Consider the following 15,477-nt stretch of genomic DNA (forward strand, 5'->3'; position numbering starts at 1 on the left):
CTGGTCTCTTCATTCACCTCAGTCCAAAAATGTTTCCACAACTAGAGAATAATCCTGGGTGTTCTAGAGCAAAGATGCAGAGTGAACCAATGGGGCTTCTTCCCATCATACTGTGAAATAAAATGACCATATTCTAAAGATTCAAAGGCTCCATGTAACTTCTCTACTGAACAAGAAACAATCCTCAAAAGCCCGCTTTTACAATCAGACATGTAAAATTACGGTCTGTAAAAGGAAATACTCTAACATACACTGCCTCCAAAGAATGAAGGAGGAGGAAGGAGGGATATATCTGACTTGATAATTTAATCTTGAGGAAAAAATGATCTCTATTGGGAGAAAAATGTCTCCAAGTTTATGAATAACTGGCACACACAGTTGATGATGAACTGTTTCCTCAGGGGAAGAGGGTGAAGGAGACTTAGACTGTTGTTAGACCAGTGACAACCTCCCTCCGTTATCTGTGCTCCACAGTGGACCAGGGGTTTCCCACAATCTCTGCCACCAGAGCTTCTCTTCTCAAGGATGCTGCACATGAAATGAGGACAACTTACAGGCAGGTACATGGAGGCTCAGCATCACAAGGAAAACGTCATCTGTATCTCACAGCAAGCGGTGCAAGGTCTTTTGAGACTTTGAGTCCCAGCTCCTTCTAGAATACCACGGCCTCAAGTAAGAGGTTTCTATCATTTCCTCTCTTAGAGACGTTGTATGGTACACCAGAGTCCACTGGTTTGAAAGAGTTTGGCTGTATGACCTCTGAGGGGTCTTTTTAGAAAACCAAACAGAGAGGATTTTGACAGGCCACCTTCTTGCATCCCAATCTCTGGGTCTGACAGATCCAGTTTCAGTTAGGTGTGATCTTAGCAACAGGGCTGACAAGCTTTACTAATTTTGCCAAATTTGCTGAGAGCAGAAGCTTTTATCAGCAAACAACCCTCAGGGATAATTAGAGTCGGGAAATTTTCTTTCCCAGTCACAGGAAGAAAACCTGAGCTGTACACTAAGCAGAATGAAATATACACAAAAAAGAAACTTGCAGAAACCAAAAACTTACTAACCCCTCTTGGATCGCTAGAGTAAATAATAACTACCTTATTCCTCACCTTTTCTTTCCAACACAGAAGAAACAGAGCCCAAATAAAGAAATGTCTCAACATTCCCAAACATTAAAGGGTTCAAGTTGTTCTGAATATAAGGGCAAACGAAATGTAAAAATACAAAGTTTTTGTAGGCAGGTCAACATAAACGATAAATTTTTTATCACAGGTGAAGATCACACTGGTTATCAGGGCTGTCAGACTGGGCTGCTGCATTCCAGAAACGGTTGCTTCTCACTCTAAGCTGCCAAGCCCAACCTCCTACTTTCCTCAAAACAACGCAAAGTCTAACAGCAACAGACACTTCTAGCTATCTGACCCAGAACGGTTCACTTAACCTCTATATATTTTGAGTTTTTCTAAAGTAAAACAAAAGTAACACCTACAGTAAGGACCAAAGGAGAACATAATTTAAGCCATGGAACTATGTAATTCAAGCCTTTTTACAATCACTAAATTACAATAGGCACAGATGGTAGTGCTGTTCAGGACAGTGGCCTGTGAGGTCAGGGGGTTCACGGTCCTGTCTTTAGGCCAGAGGCCTCACAAATGGTCCCAAATGAATATATAGCAGGGCATGGCAGAGGTCACAGAGCTGGTGGCTTCCTCATTTCCTCACACACAGCAGGCAGCTGGCTGTGGATCTGAGGATTACAACAAATCATGGCTGAAGTTGAAATGAAAAAAAGAAGCTTCAGTCTCCAAAAGTGAATCCTGACAAATGCTGAATGTTGGGATTACTTCTGGACCCAGGGAGAATAAATGGCTGTAAGGTTAACACAGGGAAATTCTCAAGTCCTTTGCACTTTCCACTCTAGGGAAAACCTCATTTCTTATCCCTTTCTGGTGAGAAGAGACACTGCTACAAATCTTGATAAATGATTTGCTAACCCTTTGTAGCCAAATCCCAGGCTGGGAAAAATCTGGCCAAAAAACGGTCCCACTGCTGGGAAATAACACAGCCAGTTTTTAACAAGGCCTATCTACCTGTGGAAAGGGGATGCCACACACACCTTTCTCCTCACCATGTAGAAGCACATAGCTTGGAGGAACAGAGTAAGGCTTCTGAATCAGACAGACCCACTCAGCCACTCACTAACCAAGACTATGGTGAGGGCATTATAGGTGACATATACAAAGCCCCTGGCACCAAGTCTGGCATAGAGCAGGCAATCTTAATAGCAGCTAATCTTACCAGGTAATGAGAGCTTTCTACAGGCTCTGGGATGAGGTCATGCTAATCCTCCTCATCTCTTCTCTCCATCTGTCATTAAGCCATGAATAACATATGTTGCTGATTAAAGTTGGAGGAGACATGACATGTGATCCTTAACCCAGAAGGACAGGGATTAGTTTCTTGCTGTTTTGTTTTTTCTCTTTTTTAGCTGAATCTCCAACATAGTCGAAAGCATCAGAATAATGAGGATATTAAAAAAAAAAGGATTTCTGTTTAGCCTGAAGGCCAGTTCCCCCAGAAAGGTACCCTTTATGGAAGGAATTCTTTTAATTTAATTTTGGGTGCATTTTGGAGGGGAGAAACAAAATGCTGAGAAGACGGTAAAAGTTTTAGTCAAAAATTAAATACCCCACGATCCTTTTAAAAAAAGGTTTTTTTGTTTTGTTTTTAAGCAACTCTAAATATCAGAGGTATTTTTGGCCATTTTCTTCTACATTTTTCTGAAGGAAATTTGACAAAGAGCTAAATACTTCTAAAACTGACTTTGAAAACTGCTTTATTCTCATTTTATTAATTCTCCAGCCTAACTTTTCTTTTACTCGCAGTTGAATGGCCTGCGTAATATTTGGAGCTTAACAGTACTCTCTGCCCTGTACATGGAAGGAAAGCACGGCACATGCCAGTACAGCAACCACTGGGCCTGCACCACTGGGCCTCATCTTCACACTCTCCTTATACCATCTCTGCCTTTTACTGTGGCTTCCCCAATTCTAAAGCTTTATGCTGTGACTGCAGTCTAGACTTTGCACGTGTTGAGGTTCCACTGAATGGTTTCATGCGGGGAAACAAGATGATCAAATGTGTGGCTTTAGAAAGTGAACTCTGATCGTGGTGTAGAAGATGGACAGGAGGGGGCTGGCCTGGAGGCAGGGAGAACGGTGAGAGGACAGGCACAAGAGCCGAGCTGAGAACAATTACAGGAATTAACGCAGTGCAGTACAGAGAGAAGAAAGACCAAGAGGAGGGAGAAGCAAGAGAACCCGGGACTGACTGACTAACTAGGAGATAAAGGGAAGGGAATGACTTCTGGGCTTCTAGCTTGGGACACTGAGCAGGAGAGTAAGAGAGAGCGAGCATGCGGGAAAGTGCACACGCACTCCATTAACCAAGAGAAGATACAGGAAGAGGAGGTTAAAGGGTGGGAGTGGGGGGAGATAAAACACCAGAGTCATGTCGAATCTAATGTTTTTACCTGGTTGGCAATAACCTCTACAGGGAAGCAATGGCCAGAATGGTGTAGGACACAGGGGAGACAAAGAGCTGCCAAGTCATAGCCCCAGACCCGACAGAAGGAATTGAATTTTCTCCAGTCTTTCCCTTTCCTGAAGTCCATACTAACTAGCATCAAATTGGTGAGGTTTCTTTTCACTTACAGAATGGGTGGTCTGGCAGTCTTTTCAAGTAATGGCAGTTCCTAGCTTGTCTGAGCTCAGCCTTTAGGACCCTTTCTACATCTCAGACCCAGAAACTAACCCGCCCAAATTCAAGTCTCCTTCACTCACCAGCTGGATCTCAACAGCAGTCACCGGCCTGTGATTCAACAGCTGAAGCTTTTCAGCTCTGTCAAAAGAAAAGTACAGAGCATTTAAAACTCTCATACCCCTAAGGATTTTGAGTCTTGACCAAGCTATTTAGAGAACACTTTGTCAGATAACAAGTGGAAGAACAACTTGGAACATGGCCCTCAGTTTCTTCAACTGTAAAACGAAAGAATGGGAGTAAGAGAGTCCTATATCAGTGACTGTTACTCAAGGGCACAAATGTGTATTAGAATCCTAATGGTACAGAGGCTTGGATTACAAGAAATGCATTGACAGCAGATAGCACAGGTGTAGTTTTAATAAATTTTATTTGGAAAATGTGAATAATGCTTTCTTAATCCAAATTATAGAAAGTAAAAGATTGACAAAATCATCTTGGTTGGTCATCACTTAGAAACGGTTGAGAATTCCTTTTTGAGATTAAGATTAAATGTTATTCAGACTTGGCCTGTTATCTTAGTAAACAAAAACAAGGACTCTAAGGGGACAGGAGTTAATACACAGTAGTATAAGACACAGTCTTCTGCCCTCAAAGAGCTTACAATTCAGTTGGGGAAAGAAGACAAATACAAGCAAATTTCAACAAAAGATTTAAGTAATAGTGAAGATACTCGTTATCATCTGTCACAATTTACAGCTCCTTGCTGAAGGGGTGGTTGAAATGTGTGGACTCTCAAAGATGACAGGACTTGAAAGAAAGCGGCTTCAATTACCATCCCTGTGCAGGTGACAATTTCTACATTTCTCTCTCAATCTGACCCTGGAGCTCCAGCTTCATCTTTCTTTCTTTCTTTTTTAAAAAATATTTTATTTATTTATTTATTTATTTATTTAGTTGCACCAGGTCTTAGTTGCAGCAGGCGGGCTCCTTAGTTGTGGCATGTGAACTCTTAGTTGCGGCACTCATGTGGGATCTAGTTCCCTGACCAGGGAACAAACCCGGGCCCCCTGCATTGGGAGCACGGAGTCTTACCCACTGCACCACCAGGGAAGTCCCTCCAACTTCATCTTTCAATTCAATAAACAATTCTGGAATAAAGTGATGAGTAAGCCACAATTCCCACAGCCAGGTGTTTGGGGAAGCAGTACCAGTTACCCAGTTCTCCCTAAGCCTTGGTTTCACCACCTGTCAAACAGGAATGACAACAGTACTTACTGATCTCAAAAGGAGATTATGAGGGATGAAAATCTTACCATTTATAGCAGGAGCAGCTACCATTTACTGCTTACCTTCCATACAGCAAGCACATTTAACCCTCAGACTTGACGTTGAGATGGTAAAGAAATACTTTTTCCAAGGTTACACAGCTAGTAAATGGCAGAGCTGGGACTCTGCCATGAAAGCCCATGTCCTTAACCATTCATAGTGTTCATAATGACTCACACAGTAATTTCCCCGTAAATGGCAGTCATAGTAAGGCAGTTGTAGTTAAACTCTGCTCCTCAGAGTCCCCCAAACATTTACTCTAGACTTCATAGAGGAGACGACTCTTGCACTGGGCCCTTAAGGATTCTCTAGGCAAAAAGGATAAGAGGAATGGGCGGTCAGGGAAGGAACAGTACAACTAAACACCCAGAAGAACAAAGATTCATGGAGTTTCAGGAAATGGCTGCTAGAGAGGCTGTGGGACACAGGTTGAAAGAGTCATCTGGGACAAGGCCACAAAGAGCCCTGACTACCAAGAGGCCAGATGTTACTCTGTAGACACTGGAGAGCAACCGAGGGAAGGAGTGACTTTCTGGGTCTAGAAAACCTGAGAAAATGGAGGCAGAGACACTGTAATACTCAAAAGTTGTGCAGCTGGGCAGCGGCAGCAGCAGCAGCAGGAAAGGAAATGAGAGTCTGGACCTGTGCAATGCTCCTGGTCACCCTCAGGTACAGTCAACAGGACCTGACAACTGCCTAGGTTGGGTCGGGAGATGGGGTGAAGGAAATGGGAGAGTTAAGGCTTACTGTCAGATGTTTAGCCTGTTTGGAAAAAATGTATTAATTGAAAATTTGAATTTCAGTTTGTGGTACTTTTGGGACCACAATGAAGAGGTCTCTGTCGAACAGCCTGTCTAGTTTTGTTCTAGTTTGGTCTAGAACTAAAGAAAAAGATCAGAGCTGGCTTTATTATCAAGGAGTTATGTGAAACCACGAGAGTGGAAATCGTAGTCCAGAGACCAGCTGCTGAGTAAATGAAGACCCAGACAGAACACCGTAAAACACCTCCATTCAAGGGGCCAGGAGAGAAAGCAGCAAAGGAGCAAGAAGTGAAAAGAGAAAAAGAAAACTTAGGAGAGTGGTGTGATGGAAACCAAGAGAGGAAAAGTTCAAGACAGAGGGTATTATCAACAATGTCAAATGCTGAAGAGAGGAAAGTAGGTTGATGGTAGAGAAGTCACTGGATTTGCCAAAAAGGAGGGCACTGGTGGCCTGGGCAAGTAGTTCAGTGGAATAACGGTTAAGGTGACAACTGGACTGTGGGGACTGGGGAAGAACTGTGGAGGAAATATCTCTTTTTTTTCTTTGTAATTCAATTATCATCACTTTATTCAAATCTTCAAAACAGTCTTTATTCTACATTCTTAGTATAAAAAACCCATAAGACAGATGCACCACAGTGCAGCTAGAGACATACAACACTGAACTTCCACAACAGTCAAACATAACATGTAGAGAACACAAAATTTAGGTGAACTGAAATTATAAGATAAAATAAAATCCAATTTCAGAAAACAAAAATCAAAAGATTAAGGATCCCGAAATATTCTTAGCCCTAGTGAGATTTCACTGGACTCAAGTCATTTTGGAGTGAGACATTCACAATATGACCCCATTAACCCAGCTTAGAAATTCTTGGGAGCCATGAGTGGCCACATCAGGCACTCTGACAATAAATTGTAACCAATTTGTGATCTGAAAACTCTCCTTAATTTGGCTCTAAAGTCATCAGGCTTTTCAAAGGCATCCTCCTTGTTGCCCCTCTTATTTTAAACTGTTTTCAGTACAGTTTGTATTGATATGCTTTGATATCAGGAAAAGTTCAGTTTTTCTGGCACCAAAGCAAATTTGGGTTTGGTTCATGTATAAAGAGATGATCTTTAAGGAGGGTCCAAAGGCACTCTCCACTTCTGCCTAAGGAGATCCAAAGTGGAAATAAAGGGGTCTGTGCTTAGGGCACAGAGGGGGTCTCAGAGGATCCTTGTAAAAGACTAGTTAAAAGATGACAAGTGGGAGAAGTGCAAGGAGAGAAGGAAATGGGTCTGACTGCTTTCTGTCCTGCACCACTGATTCAATGGAGACTGGTGGGAGGGAATGCAAGACTAGGGTAAAGGGTGGGATTAGGGCAAAGGGTGGAAAGGAAAAGGCAGACAACCAATGTGTTTCATTTATAACAAGTAATAAAAATCAAAGACTTACAGGAGATTAAAGCCCAATCAGAATAATCTGGCAACTTTAATCAGAAGATCAAAGTCCTCTCCAAACCTAATTTCATGTTTTATTACTAAAAGCAAAGACCAGTATGGTACAGTATTACTCCAGAGAAACTAAAGGAAGGTCCCTAGGGCTGCTTCACTCACATTCATTTTATGAATGGATACCACCCCCACATCAAAATGCTTCAGGGCGGTAATGCTACTACTATATGTATGGTTTCTTATTAAGTCTGAAAAGTGACTGAAAGTTTGGACACCAGAAAGACACCTCAACAACATGTGTCTAAACCGCAACTTCAGGTTAATGTGACTAAAGCAGTTATATTGTGAGAAGCTATGTGATGTCTTTCCTGGCACAGAGGTGGCCTTGGTTCCTCACCGGATGGTGTAGTCACCATCTGAGCCACCCACGGAGAAGTTTCTCTTCCACTGAGTTACAAGGACATGGGCTCCCTGCATGACTGCAAGCTGCGCAGTGCTGGGAGGGTACCCGGTGGTGTAGGAGGAATCGTGCCAGCAGTAGCCTCAGCTCCGAATCTGGCACCTTCATCACACCCTCCTCCCACCGGCGCTGTTGGACCAGCTGGAGATGGGACCAACCAGATACTAAGCCATGGGGACTCTGCAACCTAAAAGGCCAACGGCCACAGACTGGGCCATGGGAAGATACCGTGAGGTGCCAGGAAAAGCAGCTGACACGGCGGGGACTGTGGCAGCCCCTGGGTGCACAAAGCTCGGATGGCAGACCTCTGAGCAGGCAGGTGAAGCATCAGTACAGGGTGGAACCTGAGGAAGATGCAAGGTCTGAGGGCACACCGGATTCCCAGGAGGCTGCGCAGGGTAGGCTGGCTGTGGTGGATACTGACCCCTGCCGTTCATGGAGGCTGTGGGTCTGGTTCAGCTCAGTGTCATGGACAGAAATGACCTCTTGACAGGATAGAAGTAAAAAAGCAATTATGGCCTGAGGAGGGCAGGTTCTGAAGGGAAACTGAAGCATGTTTGTCGGCTAAGAACACAAGCAGGTGGAGAGGCTGAAATTACAGGAGAGAAAGGGAAAGACCCTCAAAAAAACAAAAGTTCAAAGTTTCCGTGAAAAGGCTCATGTTTCACTTAGATCACAGCAATGGGGAAAGAAAAAGCAAATTTAAGGAGATGTGAAGGGAAATGAGTTCATTTTGGATAGTTTTCTCAGTGAAGCAAAAGTGAGGTCACCATCTGAGAGGTCTGGACGTGAAGAGGGTTAACAGGACTAAAAGCTGCAGAGAATCGAGTAAGGAGGAGACTAGGAATAAGACTAGGAATAAGCAAGTAGCCTTGAAGGACAAGCTGAGTTGGAGAATATGAATCCTCACTCAAAGCACAATTATTTATTTTAACCATCATCATCCAACAGCATGAATAAAGAATAAAGAGTAGGAAAAGACATAGCTGAATAAATGAACATCTCAGCTACAAATCAATCAAAGCAACAGAACTCAGTTTATTGAACAGTCATTATCCTGCCAGGCTCTGAAATGCTGGAAATGTTCCTACAGTTGCAAAAAGGATAAGTCTTCTACCGACAAAATCATTCACAGCTGCTCGCTGAAAAGCCCCAACCTGGAGTCAAACCAACCAGTCAAGTTCTCTGCTCTGCACCCCCAGGAGCTGAGCCCTGCTGAAGTCAAGTCCCAGAACCACACGTACTGCAGTTGCCAGTTTTGGGGGCGGGGGTTACAAACATGCCCCCCGACTTCATAATCAGGCTTATTTTTATCATCTCTACTTTCTCTCCTTCACTTAATTCACTGCACTTTAGCTCCCACCCCAACTGATCACCAAAACTGTTCTCATTAAAGGGTGCAGGGAGCTCCATGTTGACCACTCTTTTTTTTTTTTAATAATAAATTTACTTATTTTGGGCTGCGTTGGGTCTTCGTTGCTGCACATGGGTTATTTACAGACCTGGGTCTCGAAGGCAAGTCCTTCTACTCCTGGCAGACACGGCTGTACATCCTAAGGAGATCTCAGGATGAGACCTGGGGCTGCAAGCCAGGCTGCACTTCTTAAGAAAAAAGTACCTCAAGCAAAAAATTTAAATGATTAGAGAACCAAATGCCTTGGGGAATTAACATGCTACAGGAAAAAATGACATAGGACTTAGTGTCAAAGTGATTTTAAGCTGAGTCTCAAAACTACCATTTTGCTGAATAAAACTATAAAGTCAAATAAAACATGGCTCCTACCAAACCCTCAAGAACTCTAGCAATGGAGGTTTTCAAGCAAATTAATGCAGCTCCAGTTTATACTACTAGAACCAGACCACTTAAGGGCTATTATCTTGAATCTCCTCTTCCTGAGAGAATGATAGAAAAAAACTCTATCAGGATATTCAGAAATAAGAATTAAAGAGCACTTCAGCAGTTTCTGTTATAAATGTGATTCCTGTCTTAGACTGTACTGGCTAGCACAAGATGATCCAGGTCTTGATAGCATATGGAAAGCAGCCCCCTGAGTCACCAGGCACTGAGGCCAAATGAATTCCAGTGGGCTGCAATAGTTGGCTACCTCCCGGAGGAGCCGGGCCCAGCGACAGTGAACGAAGCCTGCCGGCCCCCTCTACTGGTTGTTTTCAGAACAACACTGCCTGCAGCTTTTGCCTCCTACAGTCATAGATAACCTGTGTGTCAATAAGAACCCTGGCATGTTCATCTGCCCCAGGAATCAACCATTTAATGAAAAGTAGACACTAAAGGGTCAAAAAGGACTACAAATCCTCAAATTTCAGATCACAAAGGGAAAAAGAGAACTGAAATAAATCCTCCTCTGAATATTAGAGTCTACTTTAAATATATATAGATTACGGCCAATCATGAATCAGCTTGCAAGGCAACTGAATAGTAGTAGCCAGGTGCATATTTACAGCAGAAAAGATGTAGGGATTGGGAAGCAAAACAGCAGGCAAACAGCTGAGAAGAGGTCTTAAAAATCGACCATTAGGACTTCTGTTGTAGACAAGATGGAGTAAACCCACTAAAGCCTCTTTCTGCTGTTTACGACAACAACAAACGCAGGACAAAACACAAAAGCAAAAACCTGGACTCTGAAAACAAAAGTAGGTGGACTGGGAAGGGAAAAAAAACTTGAAGAAAGCTAGAACTAGTTGGTGGGACTTCCCTGGTGGTCCAGTGGTTAAGAATCCGCCTTCCAATGCAGGGGACGCGGGTTCAATCCCTGGTTGGGGAACTAAGATTCCACATGCCGCGGGGCAACTAAGCTCGCGCACCTCAACTACTGAGCCTGCACGCCTCAACTAGAGAGCCCGTGTGCCGCAGCGAAGAACCCTTGCACTCTGAAGCCCACACACCACAACTAGAGAAAAGCCCACATGCCGCAACAAAGTGCCTGCACGCTGCAAAGAAGATTCTGTGTGCTGCAACTAAGATCCGATGCAGTCAAAGATAAATAAATAAAATAAATATTTTTTAAAAAAAGAAAAAAGAACTAGTTGGTGTGGGGGATGGATGTGGGTTTCTTTCTCTTCCTCCTTTCTCTCATAAGCCCTGATCCTCAGGACTGCCTTAGCAGTACTGCCCTACAGCAGTAGTTTCACATGCAGCTGAAACTCCAGGAGAAATTCCATCTTTCTGGCCAGAAGATTGGGAAAAGGGGCCCCAGAGATCTGGAGATCTAGGTAAAGCCCACAACTCGAGGGCAGTTCCTCAGGGAGCCCTGGCAGTGGGTATATCCAGGAAGGGAGCCACTGTGGTCCAGAGTGCCAAGGAATATCTTTTTTTCCCCCTCTCCTCTTTTTTCCTACCTTCTTTGCCCCAAGGGTGGCGCCAGTAACAAATGCAAACATAGGCAGCTAAAATGATGAGAGAAATCTACTACTTGTGGCCAGAGGCCTAAAAAAGGGGGCACATGTGGGCCTGAGAGTCTGGGGGCAATCCCAGAGAGAAGAGCAAGAGAGAGGATTTCCCTAAATTTGAGTACCAATCAGCACAAATCTTAGGTTTAGCCCAAGCTATTCATGTGTAGAACAGCCCCAAACAACAAAGAGCAGAGACCCAGCACAGCAAACACACTGAGAAGTGAACAAGTTAAAACATAACTCCAGTCTCATATGCAAAAAAGGCCCAAAGCAGCAGAACAGTTTAAAACCTAAACTGATATTGAAATCCTTGCCATGTAAGCCAAGACAGACTTGAGTTGTGAACGTAACTGGACTGACCACCTGCTAAAAGAAACAAAAAAAGCAACATTAACCAGAGACGTTTCACAGGATCCAGAGTTCTAAACAATATAATATTCAAAATGTCCAGGATACAATCCAAAATTATCACTCATTCTCAAGGGAAAAGTTAATCAACAGATACCAAGTCTATGATGACCCAGATGTTGGAATTATCACACAAAAACTTTAAAGTAGCTATTATTACAACATGAGATATAAACAAACATTCTTCTTTTTTTTGTAAACATTCTTGAAATGAATGGAATAATAAAAGTTCTCAGGAAAGAGACAGAAATTATAAGTAATAAACAAATGAAAATTTTAAATTTTTTTTTTTATAGCTACTTTATTTATTTATTTATTTATTTATTTTTGGCTGTGTTGGGTCTTCGGTTCGTGCGAGGGCTTTCTCTAGTTGCGGCAAGCAAGCGGGGGCCACGCTTCATCGCGGTGCGGGAACCGCTCTTCATCGCGGTGCGCGGGCCTTTCACTATCGCGGCCCCTCCCGTTGCGGGGCACAGGCTCCAGACGCGCAGGCTCAGTAACTGTGGCTCACGGGCCCAGCTGCTCCGTGGCATGTGGGATCTTCCCAGACCAGGGCTCGAACCCGTGTCCCCTGCATTAGCAGGCAGATTCTCAACCACTGCGCCACCAGGGAAGCCCCAAATGAAAATTTTAGAACTGAAAAATATATGAAATTTTAAAATTCACTATGTGGGCTTAATAACAAAATAGAGTTGACAGAAGAAAAGAGTCTGCGAACATATAGACAGTTCAGTAGAAATTACCCCATTTGAACAACAAAGAGGGAAAAAAATGAACAGAGAGGATTCAGGGAAGATGGCAGAGTAGGAAGAACCAGGAATCTGCCTCCCCACCACCTAGACAACAACCATCTAGACAACTAGACCTAAATGTAAAATGCAAAACTATAAAACTCTCAGGAGATAACACAGGAGAAAACCTAGATGACCTTGCATATGGTGACGACTTTTTAGATACAACACCAAAGACACAATCCACAAAAGAAATAATTGATAAATTGGACTTCATTAAAATTAAAAATATTCGCTCTATGAAACACCAAGTCAAGAAAACAAGATAAACCACTGACTGAGAGAAAATATTTCCAAAAGACACGTGATAAAGGACAGTTATCCAAAACACAGAAAGAATTCTTAAAACTCAGCAATAAAAAAACAAACAACCCAATTTTTAAAATGGGCAAAAGAACTACTTACAATAGCCAAGACATGGAAGCAACCCAAGTGCCCCATCAACAGATGACCGGATTAAAATGTGGTGTGTGTGTATATACACACACACACACACACACACACACACATACACAATGGAGTATTAGCTAAAAAAAATGAATGAAACGCTGCTATTTGCAGCAATGTGGATGGACCTAGAGAATATTATGTGTAGTGAAATAAGTCAGACAGAGAAAGACAAATACTATACAATATCGCTTATATACAGAACCTAAAAAAATAATACAGGGACTTCCCTGGAGGTCCAGTGGTTAAGACTCCATGCTTCCACTGCAGGGGGCATGGGTTCGATCCCTGGTTGGGGAACTAAGATCCCGCATGCTGCATGGCATGGCCAAAAAAAATTTTTAATTAAAAAAAATTTAAAAATAAAAAAATAATACAAATGAATACATATGCAAAACAGACTCACAGATATATAAAACAAACTTGTGGTTACCAAAAGGGAGGGGGAAGGAGAGGGGACAAATTATGGGTATGGGATTAACAGATACAAATTACTATACATAAAATAGATAAGCATCAAGGATTTACTACATAGCACAGGGAATTATACCCATAATCTTGTAATAACCTATAATGGAGTATAATCTGCAAAAAATACTCAATCACTAGGCTGTACACCTGAAACTAACACCATATTGTAAATCACCTATACTGGAAAAAAAAAGAAACAAACAAACAAACAAGAAATAAGTGGATGAAAGGGACTTCCCTGGTGGCACAGTGGTTAAGAATCCGCCTGCCAACGCAGGGGACATGGGTTTGAGCCCTGGTCCAGGAAGACCCCACATGCCGCGGAGCAACTAAGCCCATGCGCCACAACTACTGAGCCTGTGCTCTAGAGACCGCAAGCCACAACTACTGAGCCCGTGTGCCACAACTAATGAGGCCCGTGCGCCTAGAACCCATGCTCCACAACAAGGGAAGCCACCCCAGTGTGAAGCCCAAGCACCACAACGAAGAGTAGCCCCCGCTCGCCACAACCAGAGAAAGCCCGCACACAGCAACAAAGACCCAATGCAGCCAAAAATAAATAAATAAATTTATTTTTAAAAAAAAAGAAAAAAGGGGTTTCCCTGGTGGTGCAGTGGTCGAGAATCTGCCTGCCAATGCAGGGGACACGGGTTCGAGCCCTGGTCTGGGAAGATCCCACATGCCGCGGAGCAACTAGGCCCATGAGCCACAACTACTGAGCCTGCGCGTCTGGAGCCTGTGCTCCACAACAAGAGAGGCCGCGATAATGAGAGGCCCGCGCACCAAGATGAAGAGTGGCCCCCACTTGTCGCAACTAGAGAAAGCCCTCGCACAAAAATGAAGACCCAACACAGCCACAAATAAATAAATAAATAAATAAAAATTGTATAACTTTAAAAAAAAAAAAAAGAAAAAAAGAAGTGGATGAAGGATGTTAATAGCTAGTTCACAGAAAAAGCTTTTAAACACTGGAAGAGATGCTCAACTTCATTCATCTGTACAGAAGTACAAATAAAAACAAGGTATCGTGTTTTTTCACCCGCTAAAAAAAAAAGACCTGAATGGACACCTCACCAAAGAAGATACACAGCTGGCAAATAAGCTTATGAAAGATGCTCCACATCATATGTCATCAGGGAAGTGCAAATTACAACAATGAGATACCACTCTATACCTATTAGAATGGCCAAAATCCAGAACATTGACAACACCAAATGCTGATGAGAATGTGAAGCAAAAGGAACGCTCATTCACTGATGGTGGAGATGCAAAATGGTATAGCCATTTTGGAAGACAGTCCAGGTTTCTTACAAAACTAAATATACTCTTACCATATGATCCAGCAACTGTGCTCCTTGGTATTTACCCAAAGGAGCTGAAAACTTATGTTGACAAAAAACCTGCACACAGATGTTTATAGTAGCTTTTCTTGATAAATGCCAAAACTTGGAAGCAACCAAGATGTCCTTCAGTAGGTAATGGATTACTAAACTGTGGTACATTCACACAGTGGAATATTATTCAGTCCTAAAAAGAAATGAGCTATGAAACCATGAAAAGGCATGGAGGAACTTTAAACGCATCCTGAAAAGACTACATATTGTATGGTTCCAATTACATGACTTTCTGAAAATGGCAAAACTAGATAGACAGTAAAAAGATCAGTGACTGCCAGGGGTTGTGAGTGGGAAGGAAGGAATAAACAGGTGGAGCACAGAAGATTTCTAGGTCAGAGAAAATAATCTGTATGATACCGTAACAGTGGATACACGTCATTATAGATTTGTCCAAATCCAAAGAACTGTTCACCACCACAAGTAAACCCTAATATAAACTATGAACTTTTGGTGTTAATGACGTGTCAATGTAGGTTCACTGATTATAACAAATTTACCACTCTGATGGGGGATGTTGGTAATGAGGGATGCTATGGATGTGAGGGGGATGGAACATATGAGAAACCTCTGTACCTTCCCCTTATGTTGCTGTAAACCTAAAACTGATCTAAAAACATGAAGTCTCTTAAAAAAAAAAAAAAAAATCTGCAAAGGTGCCAGAGTAGGAAGTACCAGAAATCTGTCTCCCCACCTAGAAAACAATTGTACTGGTAGAATCTGTCTGATATTAACTATTTTGAAACTCTGAAGTCTACTGAAGGCTTGCAACTTCCAGGGGAAGTTTTGGAAGGTAAATAGCAGTTAATTTT

At 42.6% G+C, this 15,477-nt stretch overlaps 2 protein-coding genes across 11 annotated transcripts in view; both read right to left on the bottom strand.

Moving 5' to 3' along the window:
* CRCP (CGRP receptor component) overlaps positions 1–15,477 on the bottom strand; it is an 86,541-nt gene that overhangs the window by 48,639 nt on the left and 22,425 nt on the right. For all 10 annotated transcript variants that reach the window (XR_009005384.1, XR_009005382.1, XR_009005381.1 and 7 more), the window contains one exon: positions 3,840–3,897. Coding sequence is in view for 5 of the 10 variants with exons in the window: in XM_007186500.2 (XP_007186562.1) it covers positions 3,840–3,897 (58 nt within the window). In the remaining 5 variants the exon portion in view is untranslated. The remainder of the gene's footprint in view (positions 1–3,839; positions 3,898–15,477) is intronic.
* Positions 7,677–8,180, bottom strand: LOC103000206 (DAZ-associated protein 2-like). The gene is made up of 2 exons (XM_007186975.1): positions 8,042–8,180; positions 7,677–7,798 (listed from the first exon to the last, which is right to left on the bottom strand). Exons 1-2 carry the CDS (start codon positions 8,178–8,180, stop codon positions 7,677–7,679), a joined length of 261 nt encoding a protein of 86 aa, XP_007187037.1.

This window comes from Balaenoptera acutorostrata, chromosome 15 (assembly GCF_949987535.1).
Source record: "Balaenoptera acutorostrata chromosome 15, mBalAcu1.1, whole genome shotgun sequence".
Lineage (NCBI taxonomy): Eukaryota > Metazoa > Chordata > Mammalia > Artiodactyla > Balaenopteridae > Balaenoptera > Balaenoptera acutorostrata.